Source organism: Mesitornis unicolor, unplaced genomic scaffold, assembly GCF_000695765.1.
Source record: "Mesitornis unicolor isolate BGI_N332 unplaced genomic scaffold, ASM69576v1 scaffold21453, whole genome shotgun sequence".
Lineage (NCBI taxonomy): Eukaryota > Metazoa > Chordata > Aves > Mesitornithiformes > Mesitornithidae > Mesitornis > Mesitornis unicolor.
This window is the reverse complement of record NW_010174243.1, coordinates 1-15,536: the sequence shown is the minus strand read 5'-3', so window position 1 is coordinate 15,536 and position 15,536 is coordinate 1. Positions and strand designations below refer to the sequence as shown.

At 39.7% G+C, this 15,536-nt stretch overlaps 1 protein-coding gene across 1 annotated transcript in view; it reads left to right on the top strand.

The window, feature by feature from the left end:
• AZIN1 (antizyme inhibitor 1) overlaps positions 1-11,925 on the top strand; it is a 21,044-nt gene extending 9,119 nt beyond the window's left edge. Inside the window, exons 3-11 of the mRNA XM_010180989.1 lie at positions 1,009-1,182; positions 1,418-1,590; positions 5,154-5,288; positions 7,100-7,181; positions 8,301-8,375; positions 9,463-9,628; positions 10,114-10,232; positions 10,397-10,611; positions 11,256-11,925. Of these exons, the coding sequence (XP_010179291.1) occupies positions 1,009-1,182; positions 1,418-1,590; positions 5,154-5,288; positions 7,100-7,181; positions 8,301-8,375; positions 9,463-9,628; positions 10,114-10,232; positions 10,397-10,611; positions 11,256-11,367 (1,251 nt within the window). The 3' untranslated portion in view covers positions 11,368-11,925. The remainder of the gene's footprint in view (positions 1-1,008; positions 1,183-1,417; positions 1,591-5,153; positions 5,289-7,099; positions 7,182-8,300; positions 8,376-9,462; positions 9,629-10,113; positions 10,233-10,396; positions 10,612-11,255) is intronic.
• Positions 11,926-15,536: the final 3,611 nt, after the last annotated feature.

The following is a 15,536-nucleotide window of genomic DNA, read 5'->3' as shown; positions in this document are numbered from 1 at the left end:
TTCTTGCTGGTGACCCGTACAGGGGGTCAGTATGTTTCCACCCGATGGAATTTCTATTTGTGTTTTTTCAACAGAAATAAAGACATTGTATACAATAAGCCACAACATAGTTTCATATCTGCAAAAGTGCTAGAATTAACATTTGGTGTCAAGTCTTAACTCAGATCGATCATATATTTTTTGATGGTCTTTAATTAATATACAGTAGGCCATCCGTATACAGGAATTCTACTGAGTGTACATTATAACAAATAAGGAATGATCCATTTGGATTTTGATCCACTACATCCACATTATGAATGGATGTTGAGGAAGACTTTGATAACAGATGAACAAGGGGAACTGTTAACACTTTCCAGAAAAGTGTCTGTACATTTTCTTAAAGATGATGTACTTGACTCTGCAACATTAGCACACTGAGTTCTTGAAATTGTTTGACCTTTGTGCTTAATAAGATGTGGAGAACAGTCTCAAACCTGACTTCCTGAATTAAAATACTATCAAACAAATGTTCAATAAGATGAGCTATTAGCTAGCTAAATGTTAAAATAATGGTAGTGTGTTAGATTTTATTCCTTGTATAATAAGTTATAAATTATGTTGAGACTGTGGAAGCTTCTGTCCCAGGGGATTTTCTTCCTTCAAAAAGTTGCAGACTTCTGAAAATACAAATTTCAAAGATAATTGTAACCTATTCTGTATTTTTAGATAAAATCAGTATTTGACATCTAAGTAGTATCTTTTGTTCAGGAATCCCAGAATATTAACAAAATAGCATTCGTAATATCTCTGAAGTGGTAGGTATTCCCCTTTTTTGTTTTTTTTTTAAACTAGTTGAAATTGCTAGGTGAAAGTAAAAACAGGATTGTTCAAGCTCAAACCTAAAAGTTAATAGCAGGATGAAGAAACTTTACATAATTCTTTAAGACTTTGTTTCATAGGTTGTTTATGCTTTGACAGCAAACACACAATTTCAGACACTTTATTTTCCCATTTTTCTTTTCTTAGACTGGAAAAAGAGCATTTTTTGTTGGGGATCTTGGAAAGCTTGTAAAGAAGAACATACAATGGCAGAATGTGATGGCACCAATAAAACCGTTTTATCCTGTAAGATGCAATTCTACTCCAGGTGTACTAGAAATTTTGGGAACCCTTGGCGTTGGATTTGCATGTTCCAGTAAAGTAAGTTTTAATTTTCTCTATATCTGTGTGCCTTATTTTCATCCAGCCTTAATATGCCATACCCATGAGTTGTTGTTCACTGGCTGTTGAAAACCCATACTTCTACCCTGGAAGGAGCAGATAGTTTTCTTTTTAGAGTATTTGGACTGTTTAGTACAGTATTTAGAGCACATTTGATAAAAATTCATTAAAGATGCACTCAACTGTCAAACTATGGTCTGCTGTTGTTTTTCAGTCTGAAATGGCACTGGTACAAGACCTGGGCATTTCTCATGAAAACATTATATATACAAATCCTTGCAAGCAAGCCTCTCAGATAAAGTATGCAGCGAAAGCTGGGATAAACATCATGACTTGTGACAATGATACTGAGCTGAAGAAAATTGCACGTAACCATCCAAATGCTAAGTAAGTATCAAAATTCAGGTGTTGCTTTTATGTGGTAGAAAGTTAATTTTGCCTGTATTCTGGTTTGGTTGTTGAGTTGCAAGCAAGATACACAGCTTCTTTAGTGAAATTCACTCATGTCTATTTTTCTCTTCTCTTGTCTCCTTTGAAGGTAGCTTTTTTGCAACTTTTCCCCTACTGGGTCTTGGCTTTCTAACATGATAGTAAGGCCCTTGTTTTGGGAGAAATTTTGCATTTTGACTTCATAGGGCAATCTTCATATAAAGATTTCAGTGATGAAACTTCAGAAGTCTGTCACCTCATTACATGCAAGTACATCTTCCTCCTGCTCTGTTGTGGCTCCAGTGTTTTTTTCAGGGTTTTCTGTTTGGCTGTCAATGGCTTCAGCTAAAGTCAGGGCTGAGACTATCAGCAAATGTGTGTGTATCAAGTCCCAGCTAGGCTTTGGGCATGCTGTTCAAGTCTATTCAATGTGCCTGCAGGTACTTCCCCACTATTAAAACAGTGAGAAGTTTCATCCCAGTTCTATTTTTAGGCACTTCAGTGTTGGCCCAGATGCTGTCTGTAGAGAAGCGATCAAAGCTGATGTTCTGGTTGTTACATTGGCAGCAATAAAATTACCTTATTTATCATGGTATGTTTTGGACTCATAGTTGCTCATGTCTTTAAGTGTCACATCCCTCACATAAGCTCCGACTCCAGATTGCTTAAAGGTATGGACCATGGCCAAAGTATTTCTGAATGAATATTACAGCGCTTTCCAGTGATTAATGAGGTATAGCTTCCCACAAATGTCATCTTGGCACACAAAGAAGCTGAATTTCTGACATCCTTTACCGAGCCCTTGGTTCTAGACAGTCCTTATTAATGTGTCAGTCTTCTCCCAAAGCTGTGGCCATAGTTGTAGAATTGGGAAGATTCTGAGTTCGGTATCTGGAAATGCTGCTCAACCCACCTGGTGGCTTGGGTTTTTTGGTTTGGTTTTGGTTGTCTTTTTTTTCCTCTTTAGACTACTTCAAGAGCTAATGTTGCTGTTGAGTGTTTACAGTTCATCCTTACAGAAACCTGTCAGTGCTTTGCATACTAGAGAGTACTTTCTGTGCAAAGAACATTATCTTATGATAAACAATTCTGTATGTAAAATCTTGGCCTTGACATACTCCATGCATTTGAAGGCCTTAGAAATGCTAAAGGTATCTCTTATGTCATTAGTATTTTGCTAGTTATCACTGGTGGGTTTTAGTGTGTTGTTACTTTCCATGTTGATTCATTTCCTTGATTCTAACAGTCTGTTTTAGAAGATAATGCCTGTTGTACCATACACAGCAAGAGAAGTTAGGATGCAGGTTTTTCTTGAGCCAGAGAAACTGTAAAGCAGGGAGACAGAATGAAGGAGTTTCATGAGGTAGAGAGAAGCAATATAAGCTCTTCACTTGTCTTCAAGGATCCCATGGTCTCGTAGTTCAAAAAGTTTCTGTTTACCAAAGACAAGAAAATAAATTTCTACAAAAGAACAGTAATTTGCTGTCTGCACTTTCTAGAAACCTGATCTCCAGCTCTCCTACTGGGTAGCAATCTGTCTGCTTGTTTATTAGAATTCTTATTCAGGTCATTAAAACTTTGATGCTGAAGTAGCAACTATGAGAGTGTTGGTTTTTTTTTCTCTTCCTTGGCATAGTTTCAAAATGTCAAAGCCTTTATATATACTTGTTTTTTCTATGTGTGGTTGTTACAGCTAGGTTGTATTTTTGTAGATAAAGCTAATTATTCTTCAGCTGAGGAAATTCTGTTTAGAAAGTGGTAATCCTTGTTTTCTGAAAACTCTTGTTACTTTCTGCACTAAAGTCTAATGGGGGGGATCTCTTTATAATTGATGTTTCTGCCTTTGGAAGTCTCAGTAACTTCAATGATTGCGATTCCTTTTAAGAAAGAAATGTCAGATAGGAGTGCTTAGTCTTTCATTTCCTTATAATAAAATTTGCCTGCAGAAATCCAAAGGTAACTGCTAAGGTCAGTGGTGTCCTAAGAGCTCCAGTAAAGGCATGGTTTTTATAAGTATCAATGCTTCCTTAAAAATAAACAAAAAACCCAAATGTGCTCATCATCCTCTAGCCCTGTTCTGACTGAGACCTAGGAAGAGAGATCTTACTAAACTTCTAGAAATCAGAATGATGCTTTCTCACAGTGGCTTGCACTAAAAGAATCTTTACTTACAATGCTGCTGTAACAATAAAATTTAACGTTGATGTCTTCTTTAAGAAATAGCTTTGTCTAATCATTGTGTCAGGTTATAAACCATGCTATTACAGATTTGATTTTTTTTTATATTTTAAAGAATTTAACTTCCAACATTTTTTGTTATACCTAGTACTCTTTCCAAGTGTTTTACAAAATATCATTTGACTACGAATTTCTTGAGCAGGAGTGAGTATTAGTGGAGCAAGAGGAAGTGAGAGGCTGGTTTGCAGTTTCTCAAGATGAATGAAGTGGCATAAATTAAATTTAACAAGATTGCTGGGCAACCTGTGTGAGAATTTGGGATTTTTTTTTCTTTATGAAATACATTTTAGGCACATCATGAGACATTTGGGAAGTTTTGCCAATGCATTTTGTAGTGGATAGGCTAAGTTTTGCTTGTTTCATGCTTGTAAATAACTGTTTCATTGCAGGGCTTTCATCACTTGTTCACACTCTGCATCTCTGTTAGCTGGAATGTGTTCTGTGCATTCTGTGCATGTCATGACAGCTTTTAGTTTACTATGTGGCTTATGAACTGATTTTTTTTTTACTGGGGGGGAGGAGGAAGCCAGTGGCTTTCTTAGTGGACAGTAGTTTAAGTTTGTGAGTTTTGGGACTATGCCTCTAGGTGACTTAGCGTTGAATGTGCCTTTGTCACTTAAGTGTTACTTAAATGTAGCAAACTGTCCACAACTGGCACTGCAGTTTGCCAGACCTACCCAGAATTAGGCTTTGGCAGGAGGGAGGAAGTTGTCTTATTGTGTAAGACTGTAAGAGATGGTACTTGTTGCCTCCTGGCTCCACAAGTGCCCTGGAAGAAGGCACAGGGCGTAGACACCACATCCCCAGTCCAAGGAGGGTGGCCAGGGTGTGCTTTCAGTGTGTCAGCCTGGTGTTCTCCAGTTGCTGTGTTTACCCAAATGTGATACGTGACTGACTGAAAGGGGATCTCTGCACTCTTCCTCTTGGCTAGAAAAGAGGATTGAAATGGGAAAAGCATATTACAGTCTTAATGGTTTTATGAGGAAGTATATTCAATCAGAAGGTAATATTTTCTTTTATTACAGCACTCAACAGACTCTTGCTGCTACAAAAGAGTCTTAGTTGCTGCATTTCGAAATCCCTTGTCCTTGTTGGCTCCATGTTTTAGCCCCTAATTGCTAGTTTTTTCTCTGTACAGGATTGTTTTTATTAGGTTCACTTGACTCATCCATCGATGGAGCTGGAGCACTGACAACATAATCAACACACTTCTGACAGTCTTCAGGCTTCACATGTGCTGATGATGTAAACCAACTGCCCCAATCATCTTCCCCTTCTCTTAGGCTCTTACTGCACATTGCCACAGAAGACATTACTGCTGATGAGGAGATGACTATGAAGTTTGGCACCACCCTGAAGAACTGTAGGCACCTCATGGAATGTGCTAAGGAGTTGGGAGTCCAAATAGTTGGTGTTAAGTGAGTAACTTCGTTGTTCTCTGCTGGCTGATCAGATATTTGTGTGATGTATGCAAGGCTTAGAATACAAAAGATTTTTCTTTTTCTCCCTTTTGGTGCTATTTTACAGGGGCTTAAAAATAAGCCAAAAAATCCCAGCAACTCTTGGATCTTAAGTTCTTGTGGCTTTGTTTGCAAGCAAAGTGCTAATATCAAAGCAAAAACTAGTATGGAAAAGTATGAAACAGACATCAAAGCAGTTTGAAACAGAATATCAGAAATCCTTTTGTCAGCATAAAAACAAAGTTTAGAAGTATCTCCTGTTTCTTAGCTGTACTCTTGAACTTCTGTGGTAACTAGACTTGTATTTTTCCAGCAATAAACAGTGGGACAGATCAGTATAGTAAAACATGGGATAGCCTGGACAAACTTTGAACAAGATGAACATGGGGTTGATATTTCTGAGTTAGGTCCTGTATCACTTGATCATATCGAGAAAAAAAGTACTCAGATGAGTTTTTGTCTTGCAGATGGTGGGAGTGAATCCTAATGTTCTAAGAGCTCACAAATGATCTATGGTATTTTAATTTGGAGTTTGGCACACAAATTTTACTATGTGTAGGAAAAATGCATGCACAAGTCTCTGTTCTGTCTACCTTCAGCTATTGATGTATCCAATGTTTATGAATGTTTTAAGAAAGCAACCAAACAAGTGAGAATGTGGGTCATCAAGGCAGTAAAAATAGTATTTCAGATAGAAGCCAGAATTTGAGGGTTTAAACCACAATTGTTTTGGTATGAATCTTTGACATCGATGTTAAATTGAAGCGTAAATGTTTGATCATGACAAATTACAAATGTATTTTAAAATTAGGTGATACTACTGAGAAAATGTATTTCTTACATAATAACTAACTTTAACAAAGTCACATAGCTTTTTGCATTTTCTTTATTAAAAAAAATAAAACTTGAAAGAAATCTCCATGTGAATTCATGCAAGTGAGTTTAAAAGGGACCTTTGCCACAAAATGACATTCATTAAAGGAGTAAATAGACTTTGAGTAAAGAGCAGCATGGCTCAGATGAGTATGTGCATGGTCTGTCCAGAACCAGCAGACCATACTAATCCTTAGGAAGCCCATGAGAATGTTGGCACTTGTTTTAGCACCTTAGTTGCCACCAGTATTATGGCACTACTTAAATCTTTTGGACAAAGAATGTTAGGAGATTCAAGAGCTCATGGGAGGCATCAGTACTTCATCAGTATCATCTGCTCTGTTCAGTCTTGCTGTGGAACTAGGACCTGGCCTGGTGTGAAGAGGCTTCAGAACAGGATGGCAGTGGGACACACCTTTCCTCACCCTCTCCCTTTTCCAAATGTTGGAGAGAGGTGGTGTGCACAGTACAGCTCTAGCTTTGAGAAGTGGATGACCTGGGAGAAGATCGTGTATGGTCAAGGCAATACAAAGTAGGATGAGAGAGGGGAGACTGTATACAGGTATTGTGTTAGCATGGGCACCCACTGAAGAACAAATTAAACCACTTTGATAGTGAAGACTGAAAGGTTCGGTGAATCTCTTCTTAAAGATGAGAATATTGTAGGACACTTTTAGCATTAAGAACAAGACAGGCCTCAAATACAAATCCAGAAGAATAGAAAGCAATCATCATCTGAGCTTATTCTTTGCACAGTTCCTGTATTACCATCCAAGCTTGTCTTGAGCCACTTGGGAGTGAAATACTTCCATTGTTGTCTCAGATGCTGAAACAGTTGCTTGGTCTGAAAGCTGCATGGTTCAGTGTTATTATAACTGTGGTTTTATTTCTTTCAGATTTCATGTTTCAGGCTCTTGCAAGGATCTGCAAACCTACATTCATGCTTTATCTGATGCTCGGTGTGTGTTTGACATGGCTGTAAGTAGAACAATACACACACGCAATTGCTACAGTAGAGGATCCATTCTATCCTAATCATACCAACAAGCCAACTACATTATTTCCAACATATATCAATGTAGGAAATGAAACTTACAGAAAGGGACTAAATATTTTGTTGTGAGATGTGTAGTAGTGGTAAAACAAACTTTACAATCCTAATTTTGGACAAAGGTTAAAGAATACTGTCCCACTGACAGGCAGTAGCTTTGTATGGTACTTTAAAATAAAAAATTTGTTTTCCACTTTTTGTAAAGGCTTCTTGAAATTCAAATCTCAGTCCTGCAAGTACACAGTTGACGTGTTCAAGTTTCTTTAAAACATTAAACATTTGTGTGCTGACATTTATCATGATGTAACCACTACCTTGGTGCACATGATTTCTGAGTCTAACTACTAACTATTATAAGAAGTAAAGGTGGTGTATTGGGGTGCAGGAATATCTAAATTTGGATGAAGGGGAATGGATTTGTTGGATGCTTCAAGATGACTTATGTGAGTCTTACATGTTCTATGTGTATTTCTCATATTGCAAAATCAAAAAATCCCTTCTCTGAACTTGTGTCTTTGTATAAATGAGAAGATCTTAAACTACATAGAGCAGATTACAAATCTTTTTACTCTTGCTACTGCAGTTAGTGCATTGCCTGTGACTGGTAACACATGGAGGGCAAGAAAACTGAAGTCCTCACTGATCTTTGTGGAAATTCATTGTAGCACTCTTGTCACAAGCACTATCAAAAGACTTGCATCATACATATTTGTAAATTCCTAAAACTTCCTGTTGTCAGAATTCACCACCCTGTTCAGCAAATATTGTCTGAGTATAACAAATGCCACAAGATGGGAGATGACATTGCTGTGGGACTTCTACTTCAGAATTGTGTAACCAGCCTCTCTGGATATCCCAATGCTATTACTGCCAGGTTTAATGGAGCTATACTAATTTTTACTGTACCGTGACTCTGTCACTAGACACACATTGCTAAATATGCTCAGAAGTATAAGTGCATTGAAAACAACCATAGTAAGGAGCAACAAAAAATATTTTTACAGTTACAGTTGTCTGTGTACTTATGTTCTGCCTATGCGTTTCAGGAAGAATTTGGCTTTAAGATGAACATGTTGGATATTGGTGGAGGCTTCACAGGTTCAGAACTTCAGCTGGAAGAGGTATGCAATGTATTGGAAGTAAAGTGTTTAACCTTCAAACTGCAGCTAACGTGGATAGCTGAAACCTATTTTGAATTCCATGTTAGACTGTAATCAAGATCCAAAGAATTGATTTTATGTTATTTATCAGTAGTAGTGATACAGTAGTGCAATCAGTCCTTGGAGGTGATGATGGTATCTTTTTAATCCTGCCCATATTGGGTGAATACCGACTTAAGCATTTCACAGATTAAATTACTATACTAAGCCACCTTAACAGTAGTAATTAATTTTTTGGCAGTTGACCCATTGTCCAACTGGTTACTCTATTTGCATAGTTTGGGCCAGGATTGCTTAGCATGCTTTGGATCATAAGCCACATTGCTACTGTGTGAAAGTTTCTGGTACTTGGCTTTAGAACTGAAGACTGAAGATCTTGCTTTTATATTTGTTTTGGTTAGCCTTAAATAAAACTCTTAATACTGATTTGGACAAAGTGGGATCTTTAGGGTGCGGTAGCACATAAAGCAGAATAACCTGTTTACACTGTTATGTTGTCTTAAAGACACACCCTGAATGTAGGACAGTGAAAATGATTTGATGAAAAGTTGCTAACAACAGTTAAGGCCTTTTTTATTAGTTCTAACTTTTCTGTTACCTGTCCAAGATAACTGTTAATCTTCAGATATCTGGCTTAAGATTTGAACATCAGTATTATATAATTCAATTTCTAATACAATATTCAAAACTCAACACAAAAAGACCCTTTCCTTGTTCTTCTGGATTCATATGTAATTTTACATTATCTGTTGTACTGGACAAACTTTGCAATTACTTGTGCAATTTTGAGTGTACCATAACTTTGAACTTTGGCTGGGAGGAGGGACTGTCTAGTACTTAGACTCGTAAGTATCAGTCTTCAGTGTTTAACAGAATGGCCTATCTTGTTAAATACTTCCATAAACTTTGGCCCTCTGGTAAGGGTACTTGTCAGAGAATAGGGGAACAGAGTAAGCTGTAAGAACTGTTGCTGACCAAAAGAGTGTGGGTGTGTGATATACACATAAACTGTGTTTCATTGGTCTTACCTCTGGCTTCAATTTCCTAGGTTAATCATGTCATCAGGCCATTGCTGGATGTCTACTTTCCTAAGGAATCTGGTGTGAATGTGATTGCAGAGCCTGGATGTTACTACGTTGCATCTGCATTTACACTAGCAGTTAACATTATCGCAAAGAAGACTGTTGAGGGTGATAAACTTCTTCCTTCTGGGGGTAAGAGTCTTAATTATTTTTTACATGTTATGAATCAGTACAGATAACTGCCCCCTTACAGTCAGGACAGACTGGTTTGTCTCAGCATCTATTGAATACATTCCTGTATGCTTGCATTGTAACCCCTTTTTGGGTTCTGACCATATGTTATCTGTTTATCTCCTTTTCTTTGTTACATTTACTTGGCACTTCTTGTTTCTGTACTACATAACATGGAGTGAGCTGCCTCTCTGCTACAGTAGAAATTTTATTGATATTCTTAAGAGTGTGATTATTACTGAAAGTATTAATTTTATGAAGCCTCACACTGAATGTTAAAACTGAATTTATAATCTGGTCTCATGTGGATTAGTCTGATTGTAATTCTCCCATTCCAGTATATATGGAACCCCCTTGTCAGGAGAAAGCAGTTGACTTAAGTTAGATTGCAAAAGGACTACTTATGACAAAAAATGCATGCAAGACAACTTCTTTTTTACTTCCAGTGGAGCAAACCAGGAATGATGATGAACCAATATTTACATACTACATAAATGATGGTGTTTATGGTTCTTTTGCAAGTAAATTGTCTGAGAAACTGAATACTATCCCAGAGGTTCACAAGGTGAGTCTTTCTGTTTTCTTCAGAGATAGTCCTTATTATCCTTATTTTTATAGGTATTTAACACTTCATATGTATATATATTATTTATAAAATTATTTTGTGTATTTGAAATTTTTCTCATTCAATATACTGAAGTCTGAATTATCTGGGTCATTTCCATATAGAAATACAAGGAAGATGAGCCTCTGTTCGCAAGCAGCCTTTGGGGTCCATCCTGTGATGAGCTTGATCAAATTGTGGAAAACTGTCTTCTTCCTGAGCTGAGCGTTGGAGACTGGCTGATCTTTGACAACATGGGTTCTGGTACCTTAGGGGAACAGTCCACCTTTAACGACTATCAGAGGCCACTGATTTACTACATGATGTCTTTCAGTGACTGGTAAGAAAATGCTCTTGATAGTGGCAGGATTGTTTTCACTTCCTTCTGGAGTGTATGCTTACAGCCAAATATGAATTATATTTGGAGGCAAATGTAGGAGATGCAACTGAATGCAAGGATGTGCCTTTGTAGTTTGTGACTTGTTCTTTGTTTAGGGTTGTTTTTTTTACTATTTTCTGACTTTGCTGAGACTAAACCAAGAGCTGTGATAAAATTCCTACCTTTGCTTTAAGGTTGACAAAGGAAAGCAAGACACCTAATGTCAGCTGTGACTTTTAGTGGTAGCTGCAAAGTCTTTTACTGTTTGACATCAACCTTTGAGCTTTCCTGATACTAGTAGCTGCAGCTTGTGTGCAGTGCTGGCACTGTTGCTGCAGGCAGGAAGGGCAGTAACTTTGTTGTGATGGTGAGAGCTGGGTGAGCTGCTCCAATACTGAGGCAGCCAGGGCCCTGCACTGCTGCCAGTGGAGAGTCACGGCCTTCCTGTGTCTGCCCAGCACCTGCACAGCTGATTCTGCCTTCTGCTGAGAGGGGCCAGCCTGTCCAGGGGTGGTGGACTTCAAATGCAATGTTCAAGGCTGGTTTCTGCTGTGGAATTGTACATGAAAGCACTTTATTACAACTCTGATCCTTTTCTGCTGCAGGGATGAGATGCAAGATGCTGGAATTGCTTCAGACACATTGATGAAGAACTTCTTCTTTGTGCCTTCTTGCATTCAGCTGAGCCCAGAAGACCGCTTTTCCACTGCAGCTTAAACAGGCATTAACGCTTCATTTAGACCTGCAGTTGCAAGTCTGTAGTTTGTCTGGTCAACATTCCAGTGTGGAAGAAATGGAACAATCTTGAATTCAACTCATTCTCTTTAAAACTTGAAAAAATAGTAATAGGTAATGGGGACCAGGCAAAACAAGCTACAGCTACAATTCACCAGGGGGTGGGAGGGTTTAGATAATGGTGTCCAAATTTAAAATCAAGTTCATTCAACCCCTGAGCGTTTAAATATGCAACAAAATGGATGACTTAGTGGAGATGGAAACCCATCACTTGGGTTCTTCAACAGTTTACATACAAGTACACAGTTTTTATACTAAGGATTCCTGTTAGAAAAGTCTTGTAAAGTTATTGTCTTTCGCCCAGATATATCAAATGTCAGTGGGAGACCAGTGTGACTTCATTAGATGTTTAGTGTATTTAGAATGTGTAAATTTGTGCTTTGAACTGTAGTTAAATAAATGTAAAATTGCATCATAGTATTTGTTGTATTTGACCCTTGATGTATCCCTTGTATGATTGCAATAAAACTGTGTAGATTTTACTGCTTTTCAGGTTACATTTGGGAGGGGCTAGGCAGAAGAAGTAGCTATGAAATAGATGTACCCATGATTGTTTTGAGAAGCTTGCTTTTCTCTAGCCTATTATTTCAGCTTTGTATTGAACCCTCAAGAAATTAAGATTGATAAACCTGTAAGAAGTGAAAGTCACGTAAGTTCCTGGAAGGCTAAAAGGCAAATTTAGAGTATGCCTTTAGATTCAGTTCTTAACAGCAACCAGCAAACCGCCAACTGCTCTGGATGTGCAGGTGGTGCCCCTGAGGCAGTGCGGGTCAGTCCAGCTCTGCAAGTGTTTATTGAAGAGCTTTGGACCTCAGCTGGTTCTGCATGGTGCTGCCTCTGAAGAGAAGGCCTGCACAAGTCTTCAGAAAGCTCAGTGCTCCTTTATGCTGGAGTTTCTTTAAATACATCCAGAAAGTAAAGGTAAAGCACACCATTAGAAGTATATACACCAGCTGCAGTGAGTAACTGGAACCTAAGAAACTGTTCAGAGGATTTAATTTCTGTTACTGGAGCCTCTTGATTTCTTCAAGGTCCTTTTCTTACCTTCCAGTTTTAAATTCTGCTTGAAAACTGGGGGGAGCAGGAGTGTCAGGGCTTTGAAATGGTGCATTAAGTTCTGAATCCTTTAGTTGGAGGTAAAATACCTACCTTTTGGTTGCAAGTGTATTTCACATGAGTGCCAGCTGGTAGGAAATCTTGACTTCTAGCTCTGTGAATCAAAGGTTTCATAAAAAACAAACTTTCAAGTAAAAGTAAAGAAAACTCCATTTGTCAGAACAGTTTTTTATAGGCCAGCTAAAAGAGGTACAACATAGCTTATGTTTTGTTGATACAGTGTTAAGACAGTTATTGCTGGAATTAAATGGGGAGTAAATGATGGAAGAAAAGCCATGAAATTCCTAGCCATCCCCATGTCTCAAGAGGTGATGTACCCTTCAGCTGAGGTCTTTCTCTAGACAAGACTGCTGCATGGTTTTTGACTAAATGCAAATTACAGTTGCCTAAGATGAAGGAGGAGGATTCTGTTATGCAGTCTGAAAGAGAATTGTTGAAAAATTCAGTTGAAAAATTCCACTATAAATGATACAGTGGATAGAGCAGAAATATTCATTGTACTTGAAGACAGTTTGCCATTAAAAACTATCTGGTGGTTGAACACAGTATGTATTTAAATTTGAATTGCTAAGTGTTACTATTTATATTGTAATTGCAATTCAGAACTTTACTCAAGTATAAAACTGGAATGGTTTCTATATAGTACTTGGAACTAACGTAGCTGTCGTGCTCAATATGCATTTGCAACTCCTCTGGCTGAGGCCACTGCTCCTGCAGTGCTGCTGCTGCGATTGATCAGCTGCACTAGCTGGAATATCTTTGGTAGTGATGTATGCAAACAGTTTGTGTATAATGTAATTGCTCATGGTGCATGCCCAACAGCTCCACCTGCTTTGGCCTGGAGTGCTTCCCTCATAACAGCCCTGCACACCCTGTCCCAAGGAAGGTCCAGGGCCATACCCAAGACTGCGGTGTTACTGCGGTGCCAGTTATTCCTCAGGAACAGGAAAAAAGATTTCTGCATTTTCCTTCTTTTGTCTTTTCCTTGTGTCTAAGCAGCTGTGCAACTGGCTGACACGGGCTCAAAATAAAAGTGGGTGCCCTGAATCCACCATTGGATGTGTTGCCACTTTATATATACTCTTCATTGCTGCTTGGGGGGTGGGGCAGCAGAGTAGTCCATTAATGTGTTTCATAATAAGTAACTTTTAAAAACAAATAATTTTTAAAAACCCCAAAACTAAACAGAAGTAGATTATTTAAAAGGTAGAGCATGCAGGGAAAAGTCAGACTTGTAGCTGTACTTACCTCTTGGGAAAAGACCCACCCTTTTAGTGCATGATGGCTGGGTAAGAGCCATGCTTTGGTCTAGTGCCTGGTCTTGCTGATCACCGTTGGTTTGCTCCGTGACACCAACAGAGACCACAGGGGACCATACCTTCAGCCTCCTCTTGCTTGAGAAGGAGAGTGGTGGTGCTCTGGGGCTTTGCCAAGGCTGTGGGCAGCAGCTGCAAAGCAAAGGAACTGCTGTGGAGAAGCCTGCTCACAGCTGTGGGGCCTGGAGCTGGGGCTCAGCAGAGGGGCTTAGGGGGGCTCTGCCCCGTGCTATGGGCAGCCCTGAGTGCTGGCTGTGCCAGCGGTGCGCTGAATGCTGCAGGGAGCCTGGTGAAGGAGCAGGGTAGGTACCAAAGATGACTTAGCTGGTCTGACCACAGCTGGAGGAGAAAGTCCTCTCTGCACCTGCTGCAGTCTGGTTCACCCACTGAAGGCAGGCGCTGGGCAATACACGTTCAATTTTTCCCTGCCATTGAAGTGCTATGCTGACTGCAGGCTTCTTACTCATTCTCTGAACTCTATTTCTTCCTTTTATTAAAATAAAATATTTTAAGTTAGCGGTGGCATGTAATTCATGACAATTTACTACTATTTATTGCTTTAATGTATGGTAAGAATTGTGCACTTCAAGTACTTACCCTAAGGGTTAAGGAAAGCTGGATCTGTTCCAGCAGCCTGTGCCTGGCAGGCACCCCATCAGATGTTGAGGGGTGGGTTGGGGTGCAGTGCTGGCACCAAAGCTGCCATGGGGTGGCTGGCGAGGATCTTTTTGATCCAGGACTGCTCTGCAGCAATGATAAACAGTGGTGTGGACCCTCCTTATTAAAATCCCCATCCTTGGAATAAAAAGCTCGCTCTCACTTTGTATTTTAATCGCTTTGCAACTGCATGGTCTTTTATCTGAATTAGGGGCATTAATAGGATTACCTCGTTGGCTACATAAGACAAATCTAATTGTGCTTGTCACTGTGAGTCAGAAAAGGAGCTTTTGGCGGGGCAGCAGCAGGAGCTGGTTCCCTCTGCCTCCAGCCCCACCGGCTGCTGCTCATCTCTGTGCTGGGAGCAAGCAGCCTCCAATTACAGGTACGTCTTTCTCTGAAGATCGTGTGTTGCTCTTCCTGTAAATTTTGTTGAATATAAGGCTTTATTTTAACATCCTCCGACTGAGACACTGCAGTACTGCAGACCACAACCTGTCAAATGTGTGTCAGGTAACAACACGTGTCCTACTGCACTACTTCAGTCTAGGGCAGATGCCAGTCAAAAATGGGTGGGAAAACTATTTCAGACCCAAGCATTTATAGTGTGATTTTGTCTCTGACCTTTCTTCATGCCATGAAGAAAATCACTCGGATATTTGCGTTACACGTTTATTATGCTTCTCAGGTGGAAATACCTGCTGTTAATGTGGTGACAGCAGAGGGGAGCTGCTGCTTCAGGTCTGGCAGCAGCAGCACAGCTCGGAGGTCACCTGTGCAGCGGTGGCTGTGGCCAGTCAGGCAGTGTAGAGGTGGCCGAGGGCTGTGCTGGGCGGCAGCGCTGCCGTCTGACCCCTCCTCCCAGTGAATTCCCCTTTAAAAATCCCAAAACCTGTTGACTCCTCCTGTAGCTGTCGCTACTCGGCAGCAGCATCTGGACCAGCGGCGCTGGGGTGTCAGGGCCGAGCTGTCCCAGCCCGTACCCGCTGCTGTGCTCCGGGC